This window comes from Halichoeres trimaculatus, unplaced genomic scaffold (genome assembly GCF_033239565.1).
Source record: "Halichoeres trimaculatus isolate MK-OKI-2021-1 unplaced genomic scaffold, fHalTri1.1 fHalTri1_scaffold_19, whole genome shotgun sequence".
In the NCBI taxonomy this organism is placed as follows: domain Eukaryota; kingdom Metazoa; phylum Chordata; class Actinopteri; order Labriformes; family Labridae; genus Halichoeres; species Halichoeres trimaculatus.
Genome location: NW_027437197.1, coordinates 16060163 through 16079507, shown reverse-complemented (window position 1 = coordinate 16079507; position 19345 = coordinate 16060163). Strand labels below are relative to the sequence as shown.

At 41.8% G+C, this 19345-nt stretch overlaps 1 protein-coding gene across 1 annotated transcript in view; it reads left to right on the top strand.

The window, feature by feature from the left end:
• Positions 1-12765, top strand: part of nck2a (NCK adaptor protein 2a) — a 42935-nt gene extending 30170 nt beyond the window's left edge. Inside the window, exons 3-4 of the mRNA XM_074695388.1 lie at positions 10173-10939; positions 11125-12765. Of these exons, the coding sequence (XP_074551489.1) occupies positions 10173-10939; positions 11125-11319 (962 nt within the window). The 3' untranslated portion in view covers positions 11320-12765. The remainder of the gene's footprint in view (positions 1-10172; positions 10940-11124) is intronic.
• The last annotated feature ends 6580 nt before the right edge of the window (positions 12766-19345 follow it).

Sequence of the window (19345 nt, the reverse complement as noted above, 5' to 3'; positions counted from 1 at the left end):
ACATAACATTAAAACTGACTGGTATAAAGTATCAATACACCGACAAAGAATCCGAAAAGAAAGAAAGCAGAAATTATGAAAAAGCAAACATAATTATACAACTTCTCTGTTTTATCAATTAGAGTACCAACACCAAAACCTCAAGGTATCCAGTCCGTTTGCTCAGACAACTGTCTCTTCTTCTTAATTAATGGTTCTATTGTGGCCGTCTTGACAGTCTTGTTGTTATTAGTCTTTGTTGATGATTCATCAGTTTTCCCGGTTTCTTTCGTGCTGCCTTTTGCACTTAAGAAGTCTGTCAGGTCATTGTTCACAAGTTTGCACCCGTTCATGTGTAATGGACGGGGTGTAGAAGAATCAGTATACATGACGTCAGTTTGTTGGGTGAATGCAAATGGATCAGTAGAATGTGTGCTGTAAATGGATATATGAGGACTTGTGGAGTCCAATTCTTCTAGGCCACCAGCGTTGTTCCGGATGATGGTGGTTATGACACCCACTCCAGCCATGATGACTCCAATCACCATCTTCCCCCAGCGGCCCTCCATGATCTTCCCCTGGCTAGACGGTCTCTCTTTAAGTAGGCCCATCCCTAGGAAAGGGCTTGCACTGGGACGCATGGATCCAGGTGTCCCTTTCAGCGAGGCGGATGGCTGTAGGAGTTGTCAGCAACACCTGGTATGGTCCTGTCCACCGGAGATGGCGCCAATGTTTCCTCCTCAGATCTTTCACCACCACCCAGTCACCTGGCTCGATGTTGTGGAGTTGCACTGCTGTAGGCTCTGGAAGGGCTGTGTGCACCTTTGGAAAGATGAGCTTCAGAGCATGGTTAAGAGCACAGCAATACCTGACCATGTCATCATCCATTCCTGCCAGGGTTAGCCTATTTTGTGGAGTAAAGAGACATCATTAAGGGAAAGCATGGAACGTTATGACACACATTGAAAACATACTGGGAGTCTGTGTACACGGTGATATCTTGTCCAGTTCCTAAAATGAAAGCATGGGTGAGCGCATATAGTTAAGCAACTTGTGCAGATAAATTCTCAGGAGACTTTGCACTTTCAATTATGTCATGCTCAGAACAAACAGCATACGAAACACATGGGGCACCACTTGTTGGATTTCTCATTGCACAACCATCTACAAAAATCACACAATCTGGGTTTGTTAGAGGTGTGTCAAATAATGCATCTCGTGGTTTTGACACTGCAACAACAATTTCCAAACAGTGACGTGGTTCTCCATCCTCTTCTGTAGGAAGCAAAGTTGATGGGTTAAGCACAGTGCATCTCTTCAGAGTAACATGAGCCATGGTTAGTAAAACATTTTGCCAGTGCAAAAGCCTCGCTGGAGTCAGATGAGCAGTTTTTGCTTGAAGGATTAAAGAATGAACAGCGTGTGGTACATGCACAACAAGAGGACACATAGCAACAATGTCAGCTGTGGCTAGAACTGCTTCAGTGGCGGCTGCTACAGCTCTTAAACAAGCCACCATGGCTCTCTCAGTGGTGGATAGTCGTTTGGAGTAATAGCCTATTGGTCGCTGTCTGTCACCATGAGACTGAGTCAAAACTGCTGACATAAAACCACCACGCTCAGAAACAAAAAGATTATACTGTTTTGTCGGGTCTGGAAGTCCTAAACATGGAGAATTAGTCAATGCTTTTTTCAAGTCAGAAAAAGCTGTCTCTGCGTCAGGAGTCCAAGTCAGAAAGTCAGTCATGGCCAAGTGTTTTTCCCCATGCGTGATATCATACAGGGGACGGGAGATCTCCACAAAATCACAAATCCATGGACGGCAATAGCCTGCTAAACCTAAAAAAGACATCATCTGTTTCTTTGTCTTCGGTTTAGGAACATCCAAGATGGCCTGGATGCGGTCCGGACCTAATTTGCACCCTTCAGGTGTAACTACATGGCCAAGATAGTGCACTGATTGTGTAACAAGCTGCAGCTTATCCTTTGAAACCTTATGCCCATTGTCTGCCAAGAACCAGAGCAAAGACACTGTGTGAAGGGGAACACACCAAGAGGTCATCAACATACTGTACCAGTCTACTACCACACTCTGGCTGCCAGTGCGACAGGTTTTCCGCTACAGCCGCAAACAAAGTTGGGCTTGCAGCAAATCCCTGTGGCATTCGCATCCAAGTGTAGCGCTTATCATTGAAAGTAAAAGCAAACCAAAATTGTGAGTCAGGATGAACTGGGATGCTGAAATATGCATTTGCCAAGTCAATTACAGAAAACCAACAAGAATTTGCTGGCACCTGCGACATTAGAGTTGCAACATTTGGTACAGTTGGAACTGGATGATGAACTGCTTCATGGCCCTAAGGTCTTGAACTGGTCGCCACCCCCCATTTGGTTTCTTCACAGGCAATATAGGGGTGTTACATGCTGAGAGAGGACATTCCACAATGGCACCCTTTTCAATGAGAGACTGAATAACAGGAGAAATGCCTTGAACAGCTTCAGGGCTGAGTGGATACTGCTTTTTACATGGCCTGTAGGCTGATTTAGGCTGGACTACAACAGAGATGCACCTTTTATGTTTCCATTATCAAACTTACTCTTAGCCCATAAATTGTCTGGTACTGTTGAAAGCAATTCCTCCTCTTCAGCACTCAATGGCACAAGTGTAATTTCATGTGTCTCAGTATGTGTAGTGCGAACAACCTTTATCTTAATCTCTACTGAGTAGCATGCAGCTTGCAAAGAAGGAGAATAAGAACTACCATCTGATCTGTCCAGCCAATCTGATGCTTCTAAGGCCTTTTTAACCCAAGGTCCTATAGCTACCCAAGAGCTATTACACTGTTTTGTTAATGAAATATGAGGTACAGAGCCAGGAGTTGAAAACAGCTTCATCTGAGATTCAGACAAACAGACAGAGGCTACTGAAAACTGTAATCCCACAAATACTTTATCTATCTGTATGTCCTCATCTATTTCCCCCACATTCCATTGTTCTTCAAATGTATGATTTCTTGTACCTGGTGAAACATGTGACACACATTGCAAACATCTAGGAACTTCTGTAATCTCTGGTGTCAACAACAGCAGTTTGTCTGTGTCACAAGGGTTCAAAATATCCCATGAATAATAATAATCATTCTCACATAAACCCACAGGATACAACCCAGCAGTTAAACATGTAATCTTGATGCCCATAGAGTTACAATGCGTGGTAATGTTCAGAGTACACATGTGGTCTCTACCTAGCAAATTTACAGGGCACACTTCTGAAAGCAAAAATGGATGTTTACCTCTGTAATCGCCAAAACATACAGTTAATAATTCTGATATTGGTTCAAATTTGGTAATGCCTGATGCTCCCACAGTTTTGAGGAATTTAGTTGTCTTAGGAGCATTAGGAAGAACTTTGCATTGGATTACTGAGACCTCTGCTCCTGAGTCTACAAGGAATGTCACATTAACACCCTGTACTTTAAGAGTCAGCCTAGGGGGTGCCCTGGAATCTAATGTTAGTTGCACACACTGTTGATATGTAACAACTGGTTTATCTGTTTGTATCTCTAAATTTGTGTTCTCATCTGTGTGTTTCTTGTTCTGACCTGCCCCCGCGTGCTCCTATGGTTGTGCCACTGGCAGTCCTGGTGCATGCACAGACAGTCCCCGAGGAGTTGTAGGTGGCCAGTTGTTGTTTTTCTCTCCTCCTCTTTGATCCAGAGTTGGACAGTCACGTGCCATGTGCCCATATTCGTCACAACGGTAACAAATCACTGGGTCCGTTCTCCTGGACGACAGGGCAGCTGGTTGTAGATCTGGTCTCCTTTTGCCTCTGTCCTTCTGGTGAAACTGTCTCCCCTGTGGCTGACCTCTTGGCCTCTGCTGGCCACTCTGCTGGTGGAACATCAGCTGAGCACCTTGCAGTTTCTTTACATGTCTGGATTTCATCTCTACCTTATTCCGTTCAGCGTGCAGAACATGTGTCCAAACGACTGCTATAGACACAGTTTCCCAGCTTATGCAGGTCGTCATGACTCGGCTCTTAAGTTCTGGATTCAGTCCATTCACAAGAGCTGTCTTCAACAGGTCGTTGTAGGCCACATTGTCCACATCAACTTCCGAGTGAGCTGCAAAAACACTTTCCATGCGTGAACGATAATCAGCTGCTGACTCACCCTCCTTTTGTTTGGTGTTGTGAATCTCAGGCCAGCACACCTTCAAGGGGAAAGCCTCTCGCACTGCTTCGTACAGTCTGTCAATCATGTTGAAGAAGTCCCTTGATCCAAATGCCGGACTGGTGGACCAGCTCCAGTCTTTTGTGGGTCTGGTAGCTCCGCTGCCCCTTTCAGCTCATCCGGTAGCCAGGGTCTGTACAGATGCACCTCTGGTTCCCAATCACTTCCATCAGCTGGTCTTGGTTGGGGGTTTGGGAACACCAACATTGGCATCTGGTGTGCCCCTTTCTTGTCTCCTTGGCTCCTTAGCCAATAATCGAAAGATGCTGCTAGGGGAGAAGAGTTCTTGGCAGAAGCAACATTAGTCTCTGTGGTTTTAGGGTCAGAGACAAAGTTGGCAAGTCAGGATACACTCCCCCCTCCTTCTTTTCCTCCTGCCCAGGATCCTCCTGGGCAGCTGTTGCAGCAGAGTCCACACGTTGAGGAGGAGGGGCAGCAACTGCAGAAGCAACATTAGCAGGGGGCAGGTCCACATCTCTTCCCCTACGTTCCTGTTTCTTTCTGTTTTCACATACTCTCTTCCTTCATTTCTTGTTTTACCATCAATCCTGCTACTGACTTTGCTTCCCTTATTTCTGCTTCTCTTTCCCATTTTTGGAACGCATGCCAGTCCATTTTTTCCTTCCCTACTTGCTTCTCCTCTTGTTCTAACATAACTCTACATCTCTTCAAACAATCAGTACTTAAAGTTCCTATTAATGGAAACACCCCCTTGGTGACATGGTGCCAGAGTGGAACAGCTGCAACAACATCTTCCCCCCATTTCTGCGTCATTATTTTAGCAGGGCCTGTGAGAGGGTCAGGTAGCATTTTTAGTTTCCCAATTTTGTTCCCCATAATTTCCTGGTTTTCTTTTCTGACTCACAGGGACAGGTGTGCTTGTACTTTCAATGGGCTTATCATTCACACACAAATATTCACTCACACTGATCTTCCCATACAAAGTATGGTTGGATCTTATCAATCACTCTCTACCTTCGGGTAACTCTTAATTCAGCCAGGTAGGTTGTATGACACTTACGTTCCGAGCACCGTACCCCATTAGCATACTCCAAGTATACTAGACACTGAATGAGAACCACAAAGTTTATTTGTTTTATCTCTTTTCTTCACTCATACGCCCATTTTATCATAGAGGGGTATCCTATATCAGCCTGTTGTTAACTTTTCTGACCTCTGAGGATTATCTAGAACTCCTACTTAAAAGGCTTTTTCCAAAACCACTTTCCTTCAGCCACTTGCTGTACCCTATTATACTTTTTTTTTTATTATTATTATTAATTTATTTCTTTAACAATTTAGAGTCAAATTTTTGTTTCCATGTCAGCTTCAAAACCTATTCTCATGTTGATTTTAAAGCCTGCACGCAGGGATTAAAACCAGTCACGTATGACGGCCTCCAACACCACATGAAAAATTTGGAGATTCAGGAACTACATGAAGCCAGTCTGCAAACGACCATAAAGGATTTACGTGCGACAGTCCTCCACTAACATACACTGGAAACTCGTGGAGTTTCGTCGACGGCCCACGCTGGGACTTAAAGCTTTTTCATCACTGTCGCACAGGATGCATATATGGCCCACCGCTGGGACTTAAAACACTAAAAGGAATGATTCATAACACTGTACTCACTTCTGAAAATGGATGGAGCATCTGTTGTCGGTCACTTGGCCTGACTTCAGGCGGGATCCTGTCCTCCGTTTGTCGGAGCAGAATTTTCCCTGAGTCTAAAAGAGACCCCTGCCGGCAGTTTACCCTCGGTCCAGGCTCAAGCAGCAGACAGCAGAACGTCCATCTCGGTGGGACCTCCAAATGTCAGGGAAATTTTTCCTGTTGCACTCGAAATAAGTTTAAAGATTACAAAATAACAGTGTGATGAACCATTTCCTTTTATTCACATGCAGCATGGAGAGAAGACCTCTGCTAGGTGTTCTCTCCCAACAGAGAGGTTGTCTTGGCTTATATACAGTTTGAGCTGAGGTGATAAATATTCCCCAGGACAGCTGCCTACACCCTTGTCAATACACGACATTTGTTGAGATTGAGAAAAAACACATGTCCAAACTTCAGTGGGGGTTTACACTTCCTCAAACTGACCCCCTACGGTTAAAGCTATCCCCCGTCTGCCTTATTGCCCCCAATATAAATCCCTTGGTCATACACTCAGTCAGACTTTCACATGGGGTAAATATGCTAGTCAGGTTTTAACATGTGTTCAATTCTCACAAAGTCAAAACAGGACAATAAGCTCTTCTTCTGTCTGTCTGTACACTTTTTTTTCAGCAACGACTTTCGGCCCTTAAACCACTGCTGCTCCCCCTTTCTCTTTACTTTCAGCTTTGTTGAAAACATGAGCATAGATTTATCTCTCTTCATTACTTTGATACTTACTGATAGTAAAGAAAGTAGAATCAACAGGTTTTTAAAGGAGGGCTGCACAGCTTTATCTTTTCTTTCTGCTCTGTTTGTTATGCCATGAAATAACAGGAATAAACAGTTTTCTTGACTCTCTCATCCAGTTCTTCGGCCTGATGGGTATTTCTGCCTTGAGTCTTGGCCGTAGCTCCACACTTTGGTCAAACTCTCAGTTTGTGGGTGTAATTTCAGAGTGGCACCGAAAACACCACAATGCCGTGGGCTACAGTGTAGGCTCTGCTCAGATTCAAGCCACAAGTATGAATCAGACTTTAGCCTCCAACATTAATATTTCCATTTGTTAGAGTCGAATTCCCAGCTCCTTCAACTGTTTCTGCCTACAAAAATCAGACCTTTGTTTTCACAGAGTAGTAACATAGATGGTACCATTGTTCTGTAACTCTCTTTAAAAAAAATGGTGCTTTACTTTAACTTTTGTTTTACTTCAAAGATCACAATTTTCTGGCGGATCACTGATCTTTAGAAAGCCTGACATGCCGATAGCGATTTTTATTTTTTTATTTTTTTATTTTTTATATCTGACAGCATATACTTTCCATGTTCCAATCTTATTTTATTGAAAATCATTGAACAATACCTGTGAAACAATAAAATCTTTATGTTTTAACTTAAAAAAACAAAAAAGTGTATTGAGTTTTAGGTCTCAGAGCAAAAAGCCACAAAGGCTGGCTGTCAGACCTTCCCAAAGGTATACAAGATTACTTTCATATGCAAGAATGGGCCGATCACAGATGGGTGAAAACACATTGGGAAGCACAAGACCAGTAAAATTAAAGTTGTGAAATTGGCGCCGATAAATCGCAGAATAAAAAAATGGGGGGCTAAAAATGTTGTTCGCAGATGGAAAAAATCGTGAATATGAAATTAACCCCAGATACAATCCTGGTCCTGATCCTACCATAAAAAGCCTTACATATTCTGCCCATATCGCCCCCTTAAGGAGAAAATTTTCCTCAGTCAGAAGTAGAGTTTGTTGATGTTTTTCCAGCACCTGACACTAATGAGAAATGACTTAAAGAAAAAGTAAACAAAGAGAGCATTCATTATACTTTCTTTATATCTCAGAGCTGGGCTGTGAGGACTTCTCTAGTCCAGTACCGTCCTCCAGTGAAGCAATATGCTGCAACATGCCGTCACTGACTCTTTCGTCAAACTTAGTTCCCTCTGAGTTCCAGTCCTGTGGGCTCAAAAACCTCCTTCCTCATGATGAAGAGGTAGGTGAAGGTTGGGAGTGAATGTGTGGGAGGAGGGAATATCGCCTGCTGCTGCTCTAACCGGCAGGCCAGCGCCTTGAAGTGGAAATGAGTGCAGAAGAAAGGTGTGTGTGTATGTGTGTGAGTTAAAGTGATTTGCTCAACCTGAGGGAGAGTAGGCTGATATCGACAGGCCTTCTTCAGGTGATCCCTCAGGAAGGATAAAACAGACAAAGAGTCGACCCTTGTCTTTGTCTTTAAGTCAATAAAGCGTCCTGTCACTCACAGACCTATCAGATACGTAGCATCCTCACCGTATCCATAAACATGATCTGCTTGTTATTCCCTTCTCATCCTGCTTCTTTGCGTTTTTGTCAGCTGCGGCCTCTGATATGCTCGCTCTGCTGCGCGTGTGAGAAACAGCTGCCAAGGGACCCCTCGTCGTCTCTCACAGTTTCTCCTCCTCCTCCTCTTCTTCCTCTTCCTCTCTGCCAACAAGTTTCATGCTACTCTGCGTGAACCCAGCAATTTCCCAAACAATGTAAATGTTCTATTCAGCGGTGACATTTCTGTGGCATTTCAGCGGGCTCAGAGGACGGGAGAAACTGGGTGATTAGCTGTCAAGAAACTCACTTCTGTCATTAACAGCACACACGAGATACGCTTACATCAGACGCAACTGTCAAGTAAACGTTTTAAATGTTTTCAGCTGTGGAGTGAAGCATTATTATTTAAACAGACCTCCGTGGTTCTGCTCAAGCTGAGAGACTTCCTGAAGTTAAAGCGTGCAAACATGTGTTTAAAGACGTGTTTGACTGAAAGGAGTCAGAGACAGGTGAGGGAGAGGAGCTGACTTTGTTCTTGGATGTGTCTGTCATCATCAAGCCCACAGTGCCTGCTCCACTTTTCCCTCCCTGTCTGCACCAAATGTTTCCAGCCGACTGAAGAGCAGAGATGTGTGAAGTGTCGACATGATATCAAGCAGGAGATGGGATTCTCTGGCTTGCGATACACGGTGCAGGTGGACGTGCACACCTCTTTGTTTCTATTTCAGGGCTATCGATCCGTGCTTCACCACAGAGGTTTCTAAGAGCAAAGCCTCTCTCCTTTATTTTTCTAAAGTAGTTTTTGTGCTTCCGAGGGCCCACGAGTGCAATTATTAGTTTCCTGCTGACCTAACCTCTCTCTGCTCCCTGTGGAGTTCAGGCCACTTCCTGCTTTCTATAAACGGCCTCCAGCTCTCACAGCTTCTCACCAGCATCTGAAACAACAGCTTCTGGCTCACTGAGATGAAATTAGAGCTGTTTTTTATCAACATTTGATAAAGATAACGTCTGCTCTGAAAAGGCTGTGGTAAACCCAGTGAGGGTTATCTGCTGACTTTCTCATTAGCTGTAACTCTGGGAGGATTTTAGCCTCTTTCAGCCGATTGTTTTGAATTGCAGCTCTCTTTAACTGGTTTTGTTACATGCCATAGTCTGAATTGACAGAATATTAAAACACTAAACTCGCAAAAGCATAACCAAACTAGAAAAGCACACAGAGAACGCAGACCTCCACCAAGCATATTGTGATTGTCACCAACACTTTAGTCCTACTTTAATATTATACCCCCTTTAAGCAGACTTTCTGCTACAATTTGATGTTAGTTACAGGTTTGTATGATAATTTGTTTCCTGACAGAGTTGAAAATTATGATGACCCAGTACATATTTCATTTTCCAGATCTTAGTATCCAGAATATTGCCAGGATCTGAATCATACTTTTACATCTGTCAGAAATTATAGTGACCTTGTCTTGTATTGTTTTGCAAAGCAATTCGACCATTTATCCTGGAGTTTTATACTCATATGGTGGAAACGGCCCGATCTCACAATGATAAAGAATACTTTAAAAAAATCCTGGATCCAGACGGTGATCCAGATCACCTCCAAAATGTAATCACTTCTTCCTTATCCCATTTTGAACATTTTCTGATAATTTCATCAAGATCCGTTCTTGACTCCCTCAAAAACATAACCTCCTTGGCGGTAGTAATTAATGACGCATTAGATTCAGGATGCCTCTATGCAGCATTGACTTCCAGCTTACACTACTGTCAGATAATTTAATGAGGGGTTGTCAATATTTGGTTTACAAATAAAGCCAAAAAATCACTGATTAGGGCTTTAATATTCATGATTTATGTGACATTTTTGTTCACTCAACAACACCATACAGTTATCGTTTTTAAATCACAAGAGAAATCTCTGATTCTTATTTTGCAGGCAAGAAAAGAAAGCTGTTCTGTTATGTCACCACTCCCCTGTCTTTCTTCTCGTGCTGCAGGTTTAGGAAAAACCAAGAGGAAGACAAGCGCCCGTGATGCTTCCCCCACGCCAAGCTCAGACACAGAGTATCCCTCCAACGGCAGCGGAGGAGGAGGAGGAGGAGGAGCCGCCGAGAGAATCTACGATCTCAACATCCCCGCTGTGGTCAAGTTTGCCTACACAGCGGAGCGAGATGACGAGCTGACCCTGGTCAAGGGCTCCATGGTCTTTGTGATGGAGAAATGTAGTGACGGATGGTGGCGGGGCAGCCAGGGAGGCCGGGTAGGCTGGTTCCCCTCCAACTACGTGCAGGAGGATTTGGGAGGAGCTGATGAAAGAGGGGAGGGGGATCCCTCTCGGGGCTACACAGGAGGTTCTCAAGGGACTTTGTTGGCAAACGGGCGTGCGGGTGGAGGAGTACTCCACCTGGTGCAAACTCTCTACCCCTTCAGCTCGGTGACAGAGGAGGAGCTGAACTTTGAGAAGGGCGAGGTGATGGAGGTGGTGGAGAAGCCGGAGAATGACCCCGAATGGTGGAGGTGTAAGAACTCACGTGGGATGGTGGGCTTGGTGCCTAAAAACTATGTGATGGTTCTGGATGAGCGGCCCGGGCTCCCTACCTCCACATCGAGCTCCCCGCAGAACCGCTCCGTGGCTCCAGCTCGCTCAGGGAAGTTTGCTGGGAGGGACTGGTACTACGGAAACATCACGAGACACCAGGCCGAGTGTATCCTCAACGAAAGGGGAGAGGAGGGCGACTTCCTCATACGGGACAGCGAATCATCGGTGAGTCTGTGCAGAGAGGTCCTGAAAGAACTTGTTTGGTAGCTCAAACTCAGCGTGATAAGGGATATAACCCCTTTGATGTTTGTTTTTTTATTCGGATTGATTTTTCTGTGTCTGTCTTCAAATTTCACCGTTAGTTATTTAAAAAGTGATTATTAACTGTTCCTCTTTTTTAAAATTTCCAGCCCAGTGATTTCTCCGTGTCCCTGAAAGCTGTCAGTAAGAACAAACACTTCAAAGTGCAAATGACGGAGGGAGTGTACTGTATCGGCCAGCGCAGGTTCAACTCCATGGACGAACTAGTGGAGCACTACAAGAAAGCCCCCATCTTCACCAGCGAACACGGAGAGAAGCTGTACCTGGTCAAAGCACTGCTGTGACTCACACATGCTCACACCTACACTGGATCTCACACACACACAAGCACACACTATTCATGAAACACACACGATACTAATGCCACTCCCTGACTGTCTTAACTCAAGCCTTAGCTCTGGACCTTTGGGGTCGCTGTGGCGTCTGTGCTACATCCAGATCTTCATTCACTAAGAGTTTAATTTGTCACCCTTCAGTGGGGATCAGGTGAAACTTCTTTTAGCTCTCCAAATGAGCTGTAAACCCCAAAACAGGAAGCACTGTGTGAGGGAACCTGCAACCACGTCCTCTGAGGATAATAAGCCTCCATCTCTTGGATTCATAACGTTTGTAATGACCTTGCAGCTGCTAACAGGATGCCTAACAGAAGGCCTGACAGAAGGCCTTTTTGGGGTGTTGAGCTCTTTTCGCTTAATGAAAATGGATGTCATGCGTTATGTCCGTTTCCAACCACACATTTAAGGTTACACCTTTGCTCTTAATCCACGCAGAAGAACAGAGAGGACTCAAACCTCCGAGGGACCTTCCTCTTGATGTGTTGTGTCAAGATGCCCGTCATTGTTTTATTTTCATTTCCTAAGTTGAAAAGAAACGCTTGTTTTTGAGTTTTTCTGTTGAGTTTTTCATTGTTTTAAAGCTTATTTAAATTCCTCTCTTGAGGTTTGAATCATTGCTCGTTCACATAGTGACTTCACAAAGTGACCAGAATCACTCTCTTGCCTTTTTCTTATTTTCATCATTCCTCTACATGATTTCTCTCCCATTTGTGTTTTCTTCACTTCTCCTTTTGTTTCTTCCTTCACAGACTCAGCCATAAGTAGTGATGATGTTTAAAATCTGAACACAATACTTATACTACTTTGAAAAAATGAGAGAAGTGTTAATGCAATAGGGAAAACCTCTGATTTCCTGTAGAGTTTGAATGTTTATCAATGTAACCAAATGTGCCATCCTGTACCCATACTACTGGCTCCAGGTCTGCACTGCACTCACTATACTTGGCGTTCATTTGTAGCTCTACGCTCATGCTTTATATTGTGTCACATTGAACATGTTCCTGTTCTGTTCTCCAGTATGTGTCTGTTGCTACAGTATGAGGATACTGACTGAAGAATAACAAAAACCTTTTTGGTAAAACTTTTTGAGAAACTACACTTAATCTGCTCAGTTTAACACAAGCCTAAATAATAAAAAGTCGACCTTCAGCTCAACCAAACATTGACCTTGTCAGTTTTCTTTTGCCGTGTGCATCTGTTTACCAATGGAAGTGTTGATGATCATGGGTTCCTCAGCTTTTATATGATATATCTGAATGTTATTGAGCATTGTTATTTAATTCTTGTCTCCACTGTATGTATATATTCAAAATAAGATGAGGTGGATATATGAATCGTTAGGATCAAACTATGGTACTGTATCACCGACAAAGTGATGAGAATTGAAATACTTTTGTTCAATAAAAACTTTTGAAGAATACTAAAATCACATGTGCTGAAATGTGTGGTTGGCAACTGTCTTCCTTTCCTAAATATCTAATAACTAACTTTGATCTCCAATTTTAAGAAAGTGTTCCCTGAACTTGGCCTGTCAGGCTTAAGACCATCAGTCATGTAGCAGCTTTTAAAACACACAAAAAATAACCCGTTGAGGTTTGGCCTGGTAAAATGTCTGACTTGTTGATGCAAAAAAAAAAAAAAAATCACTCAAATCCAATGATAAACAATTGATCTTTTATTGTGAAAAATAATCAAATTAAAACAATCTGATTGTAACATGAAAAAAATGATTTAATGGTAATTTTAAGGAAACAACTGTCAACAAAAAAATTGTACCCAACTCACCCCCTCTCTCTCATCCACACCACCCAAACCATGACAGGTGACTTTAAAAAAAAGGAAATCACCTCATATCTCCACCCCTTTTCCATCAATTAACCACACACCAATTAACATGTTCCCCCTCATAAACCCAACAAATTATCACAAAACATCCTACAAGCCAGCTCTGATAATTATCCAGTGTTTATGCAAAGCCCAGAGGGTAAACAATTGTGTTTCTTCAGGATTTTATTATCCAAATTCCAAATTCTGAAAAAACAAAACAAGAACAAAAACAAAAAAACTAAAAAAAAATAGGGGTCAGTCCTTTTTTTTGCCCCCAACAATTTTAATTTTAATAGCACCAAAAAATGAACCCCTGAAAGCTTTTTTCACCCTCTTGTGTCCCTCTTGGTCAGGCCCCTAGGAGTGTTCCCAGTGTGTTTTTTTCAGCACATTTTTTGGTTACATATTATGCCAAATGTACAGGGTTAGCCCATTTTTTAAAAGAATTTCCTGAATTTTCCTTTTTTTTTCTGATTTTTCTATGGATATATAGAAATATGGATAACGTGGTGAGTATTACAGTACTGTGAACTACATTCCTCAGTTTCCTTGCGCACAAGATACAGAAATAGTGATCAATGTATAACAAAAAACATATGAATTGCAATGAGAACTACAGAGAACATTTAGGAGGACCTTAATCTCTTGGAATTTAAAAACTGTCAAGTTAAAAGAATTATATATCAGCTGTTTTTTTTTTCAGTTGTCCGATCTTTAAAATTGAGAAAACACTACCACCTGCTGGGCTAAAGCAGTCTGATATCCTACCCCCATGCCACTGGCTTCAGGTCTGCACTGCACTCACTGTGCTTTGCGTTCATTTGTAGCTCTATTCTCTTGTTTTGTGTTGTGTCACATTGAGCATGTTCCTGTTCTGTTCTTCACTGTGTGTCTGTAGCTGACTGAAGAATTATAATATTAAAAAACTTCTTGGTAAAACTTTTTGAGAAACTTAAATTAACCTGATAAGTTTGATCTGAGTGAAAAAAACAACAACACCGACAACGAAAAAAATTAAATAAAACACAATAAAATAAAATCAAAAATGAAATAAAATGTGTCATACCTTTTTGTATCCTAAGGGATAAGACAAATGAGATTTTTTTTTAAAGTTGAGAGATTAATTAAGAGTAGGATAAAATGATGAAAAAGGTTGGTTTAATAATTTAAAACTCTCAGTATATGAAATTAGAAGTTGATGATGAAAGTGAAAGCAATCCAGACAGACAAAACCCCGCCCCCTAGTGATTGTCCAATCATATTTTAGCAATAATTAACACAGATTATTGGAGCCTCGAGGCAAAGGAGTGTTTCACAAAGATGAGGGCTGCTATCCCCCTCAAACTGAAAAAAAAAACAAACAAAAAAAAAACTTGTTTATATATTTTACTATTGTGGAAGCTGAAAGAATTGGACAAAGCGAATGTGAAAACAGTGGGCGTGGCTTACTTTTAACTGAGAGGAAACAAAACATTCAGAGTCTAAGTAATCGAAACCAACCTTTAACCTTGAGTGACTTGGGGGGGGAATCATGGGTTCCTCATATGGTGATAAATCTGAATGCTATCAAAAATTGTTCCTTAATTCTTGTCTCCACTGTATGTATGTTTAAAATAAGATGAGGTGGATATATGAATCATCAGGATCAAACTATGGTACTGTATCACCGAAAAAATGATGAGAATTCTTTTGTTCATTAAAACATTGCAAAGAACTGTAAAACTACAGCCGATGAAAATCGAGCTCTTTTCCCCTTGAACTTGTCCTAACAGGCTATAGACTGTGAGTCGACTGATGCAGAAATGCTTCCTGAATTTAAAACAAACCAATGTTCATATTGAAGGATGCTTCTCAATCAGCATCTCCATTTTAATCCACATATATAAACATCTAGGAAGCAATCAGGATATTGGTCTTTCTCAAGGACCCTCCACTTGAGCTCAGATGCACTGCATGCCTCCACATTACCAGAAAAATGTTGGCACTAAAATTTAAATCAGGTGCTGCATAGTCAATCAAGCACGGTGCAGTACCTCCTCTGTCCACATGATGGCAGTGTTGTGCTTTTAGCATGCTTAGTGGAGCTGCTGTTTGTACTATCAATAATAACAATCTGGCTCCACCGGAGATGATTATATATAAGGGAAAAAAAGCCACTATTTTTTTGTTTATTTGCTTAAAGGAGAATTTTGGATTATTTGTTTTCTTTCTTTTCTGCTGGAGCTGAGCAGTTCCCAGTGAGCCCAACTGAAAGACAACCAAATAGAAAAAACAATCACTCATGACTGTTTTTAGTCATCTGTGTCCCTCAAGCTTATTTCATGCATGGGAATTAAACTGTACTTAACGATTTATTCACTCAATTTATCAATAAATCAATCTTTAATTATATGCCTGAGGCCCAGCAATGTGGTTTTGTTCTCTGTAGTGTACAAGAGCTCAGTCTGGGTTTAATAAGTGTTCAATGTTTTAATTCCAGGTGTGATGATGTTTGTGTATGTGAAAAGGGGGATGAAGAAGCTACAGCTGGTACAAGCAGACTGCCTTTAATTTATTCAAGAAAAAAAGCAGAGCACCTCATCTTTAAGTGAAAATATGGACAGGTTTCCCTCTGACTGATCAGTGGGTGTGGGTGAGACCACAAAAGATTGAAGAGTAGGCTGGGACCCTAATGAGCACAGCAACCAGAAAAGAATGATTGAAACACAAAAAGCCGGATGATTAGCCTTCACTAAGTGGATGTTGAGTGTTCTGACAGCAGAATCAAGCGAGCCGTCTAACTGAGCAACCTGTGCTGATGTATTGACTGGTTAATGACTCTTCCGCCTTGCCCTTTACATTTCATCTCCTCAAAGCTCTTTGCACATTTTTTATGTCCCATTTTCTGTCATCTGTCAGCACCTGTAAGAGCTCGGCTGCTTCACACATCCACGCTGACAGGCTCCTCATGCCATACTGAAATCCTTTTATCCCTTCTGTTTCTTTACATTTGGACTCTTCACTTTCTCTCGATGTGGCAGGTGTACGGGAACACTGTGTAACTCATCAATGACGAGAAAAAAAAGGTCTGGAAAAAATCTTTCCAAAACAATCTTTGCAGTTCCCTCTCAGACAAACTAAGTGACCAAACATCCTTCAATGTGCCTGCCATCAGATTAAAAAATCAGATATATATCTGCCTAAAAATGGACTCAAAAAGTCTCCTCCAGTTTCTAAAAGACACATTGATCCATGAATGTCCGCATGTGGCTGTAAAACAGGTGTCCTGACATTTAAATGTACCTGAGTGTGAGCCAAGAAAATGTTATTTCAAAAATGAACAGTGGATTTCACCATCTTGTAAACTTGTGTGACCTTCACTTCAGTAAAACTCTCAGACTTTAAAAAAAGAAATACATGATTTCACTCTCAGTGAGGGCTGTTCATTGTCCAAGTGGAACACTAAAGCCTGACGCAGGGAGAGCACATCTCCCAATACACATGACACTGATAAAATCAGACACAGCATAAAACAAGGAGTGTACTTTTCACAATCTGTGCTGAACAATGCCAGCAAGAAGGGCCATTTGTGTTCCTATTTATGTCACACCAGTTTGACTTTGTAATATGTGAAGGTAGCAGTCAGCAGAAAAGAAAAGACCTGCTTCCCCTACTGGATAAAAAAATAAACCAACCTTTTTTCTCTTTTTGCTTTGGCTGACTGTGGGGAAATCATTGCTTTCATGCACCTTTTTGATGCTTACGTGCTTAGAATACACAAGCGAAGAGATTAATCACAAACAGAGCTGCTGCGCTGTCTTATCTGTAGGGACACAACCTCGACATATCCCTGAGGTTTTCACCAGTGGAAACATAAACCTGTAATGGTTTTTATACCCTGCATCTAAATATTAATAATAAAACTTATTCCAGACAAGTAATTACTTCTTTTGACGAGACCAAAACATCAGCTTTAGTTCTTTTGTTGTTTGCAGGAGAAACTGATTGTGATGAATCAAGCTAAAGCCTTGAATTGATTTCTTTGGATGATGAGATGGAATAAAAGTAAAAGTTAAGGCACTGGTTTTAAAAACTATTCAAAAAAGTTCACAAAGAAGCTACTCAATCACAGAAACACAACTGTTTGAAGGTTTCTTCCTATCAATAGTAGAGAGCTCTGAAGGCCTTTAAAAATAATCACCTAATATTTGGTTTGGGTTTTATAAAAGTCATCTTTTAGAGGAATTTATGTGACTTTTTGTAAATTTTTGAATGGTATGAGAGATTTCAAATTGCTGTTTCAGGCTGAAAAATCACAAGGCAAAGATAAACTGAAGCTGAAAATAGTCCAAAATTTATTCCTCGCTCCTGATGGACTCAGGCTGATTAAAACACTTAATTTCCCAGCTGTCGTCAGACCTTTTTCTTTTCTCACAATCAGACTTCTTTTATGCACAATCTATTCACTGAATGAGGACAGACATCTTTAACTCATCCCATTAATCTGTTCGCTTGTTTTTCTACAATTCTTTCTGATCTAATTGTGTCCCAACATTTTTTTTGCAATATCATCTCTATTACACTCACACCAATCAAGCATATTGAGATGAAACTGGATGGAAAATGATTGAACAGTTTCTGAGGTGTAGACAAACACCTGCTGCTACTTCACTCGATTTGATTTTTTGACTTTAAGAGAAATATGAAATAAAAAGTCCATTAAGTTCTCACAGGCAAACATCTGCACGCTGTCTTTCATATCCCCTCCAGACGGACCATAACAAAAAATTGACAGTCGGATAATAAAAAAACCCGTCGGCTAAGTTTCCGCTCTGTGGCCTACTGTTGGTTCAGTCTGTCTGGATCTCAGGTGTGAAAACTGTCTAGGACATGATTCTTTTCATCCCCCCTCCTCTTTCCCTCTCTCCATGCTACACTCTTTCCTTTCACCTTGAAAAAGATAAATTCATCTGCAGCTTCAGGCCAAAGTGTGTCACACTGAGGCTGTTGATGGATGTGACAACAACAGAGTTAAATTTACACAACAGAGGATAATTAGTCTGTGTCATTAGTCTGGATCCAGATGTGACCTCTCATTGTGTTTCATCTCACCTTGCCTTAAAACTGAACCACGACTGTAGAAAACATGGGTGGGCAAGGTGGCCTGTACGGGACGGGAAAATTATTTGATCTTTGTGTTTGGAAAAAAAAAAAAAAAAACTAAAAAAAGTTGTTATACTGAACTTTGAACAGCAGGGTTTGTATTTCTGGTGTGACTTAATTGTTAGGTAAATCTCAAATGTTTACAACAAAACAGAAAATTGAATGAGCTTAGAATAGACAGATAAATAAATAAATAAATTAACATGAATGAAGAACATCTCCAGACACTTCTTGAAATGTCACAGCAATGGTGCAAATTTCAATGTTGACACACAGACGTTTTTACTCCTGCTGTAGGGATTGAGCCTAGTGAGTATCCTACCAACAAAATTAGGGATGAAAGGGTCACTACACACTTATCAGTTTACTTTACTCGTCTGAACATTGAGAGCCTGCTGATAGAGATGAAGAGGGAGAAATCTCTTTTCCCTTACAATCCCAGCGATAACCTCTATAAGGAATTGGGGTCAGTCATAGAGAAGGTTAAAATCTTGGAGACTGATTTTAGAGACTGTGAGTAGTACCATTAACCAAGAGGAAAGTCTCAGAGGATATGTCGACAAAAACATGGAGGTGTTTGAACATCACATGATGACACTTGGAGACTTTGAGGAACAACTGGAAAGCAGAGCTCGAACGGCTAAGGCACACTAGCCTCCCTGCTGTCCAAAAAGCTATCTTCTTCACTGAGTCTGTTTTCCAACCTTGCAATGTTTGGGCCATACCATGTTAAACTCCTCCTGATCAACACCAATCCACGTCCAAAACAAGCAAGCTGCTGTCTCTATCTATGCAAAGTGCCATTCCCCTACAGGGCTATCCTGGAACTGCCTACACCACTTCCTACCCTGCAGTCATGTCGATCCCAGCACCAGCTGGTGGTCACCCTCAAGCTCTGATCTCACCTCCATCTGCCAGCATGAGCCCAAACATTTCCTCAGGTAGCCTGACCGCCAAAGCCCTGGTGGTTTATTCCAAGCCGGCAGTTCACAAGGAGCTGTCCTCT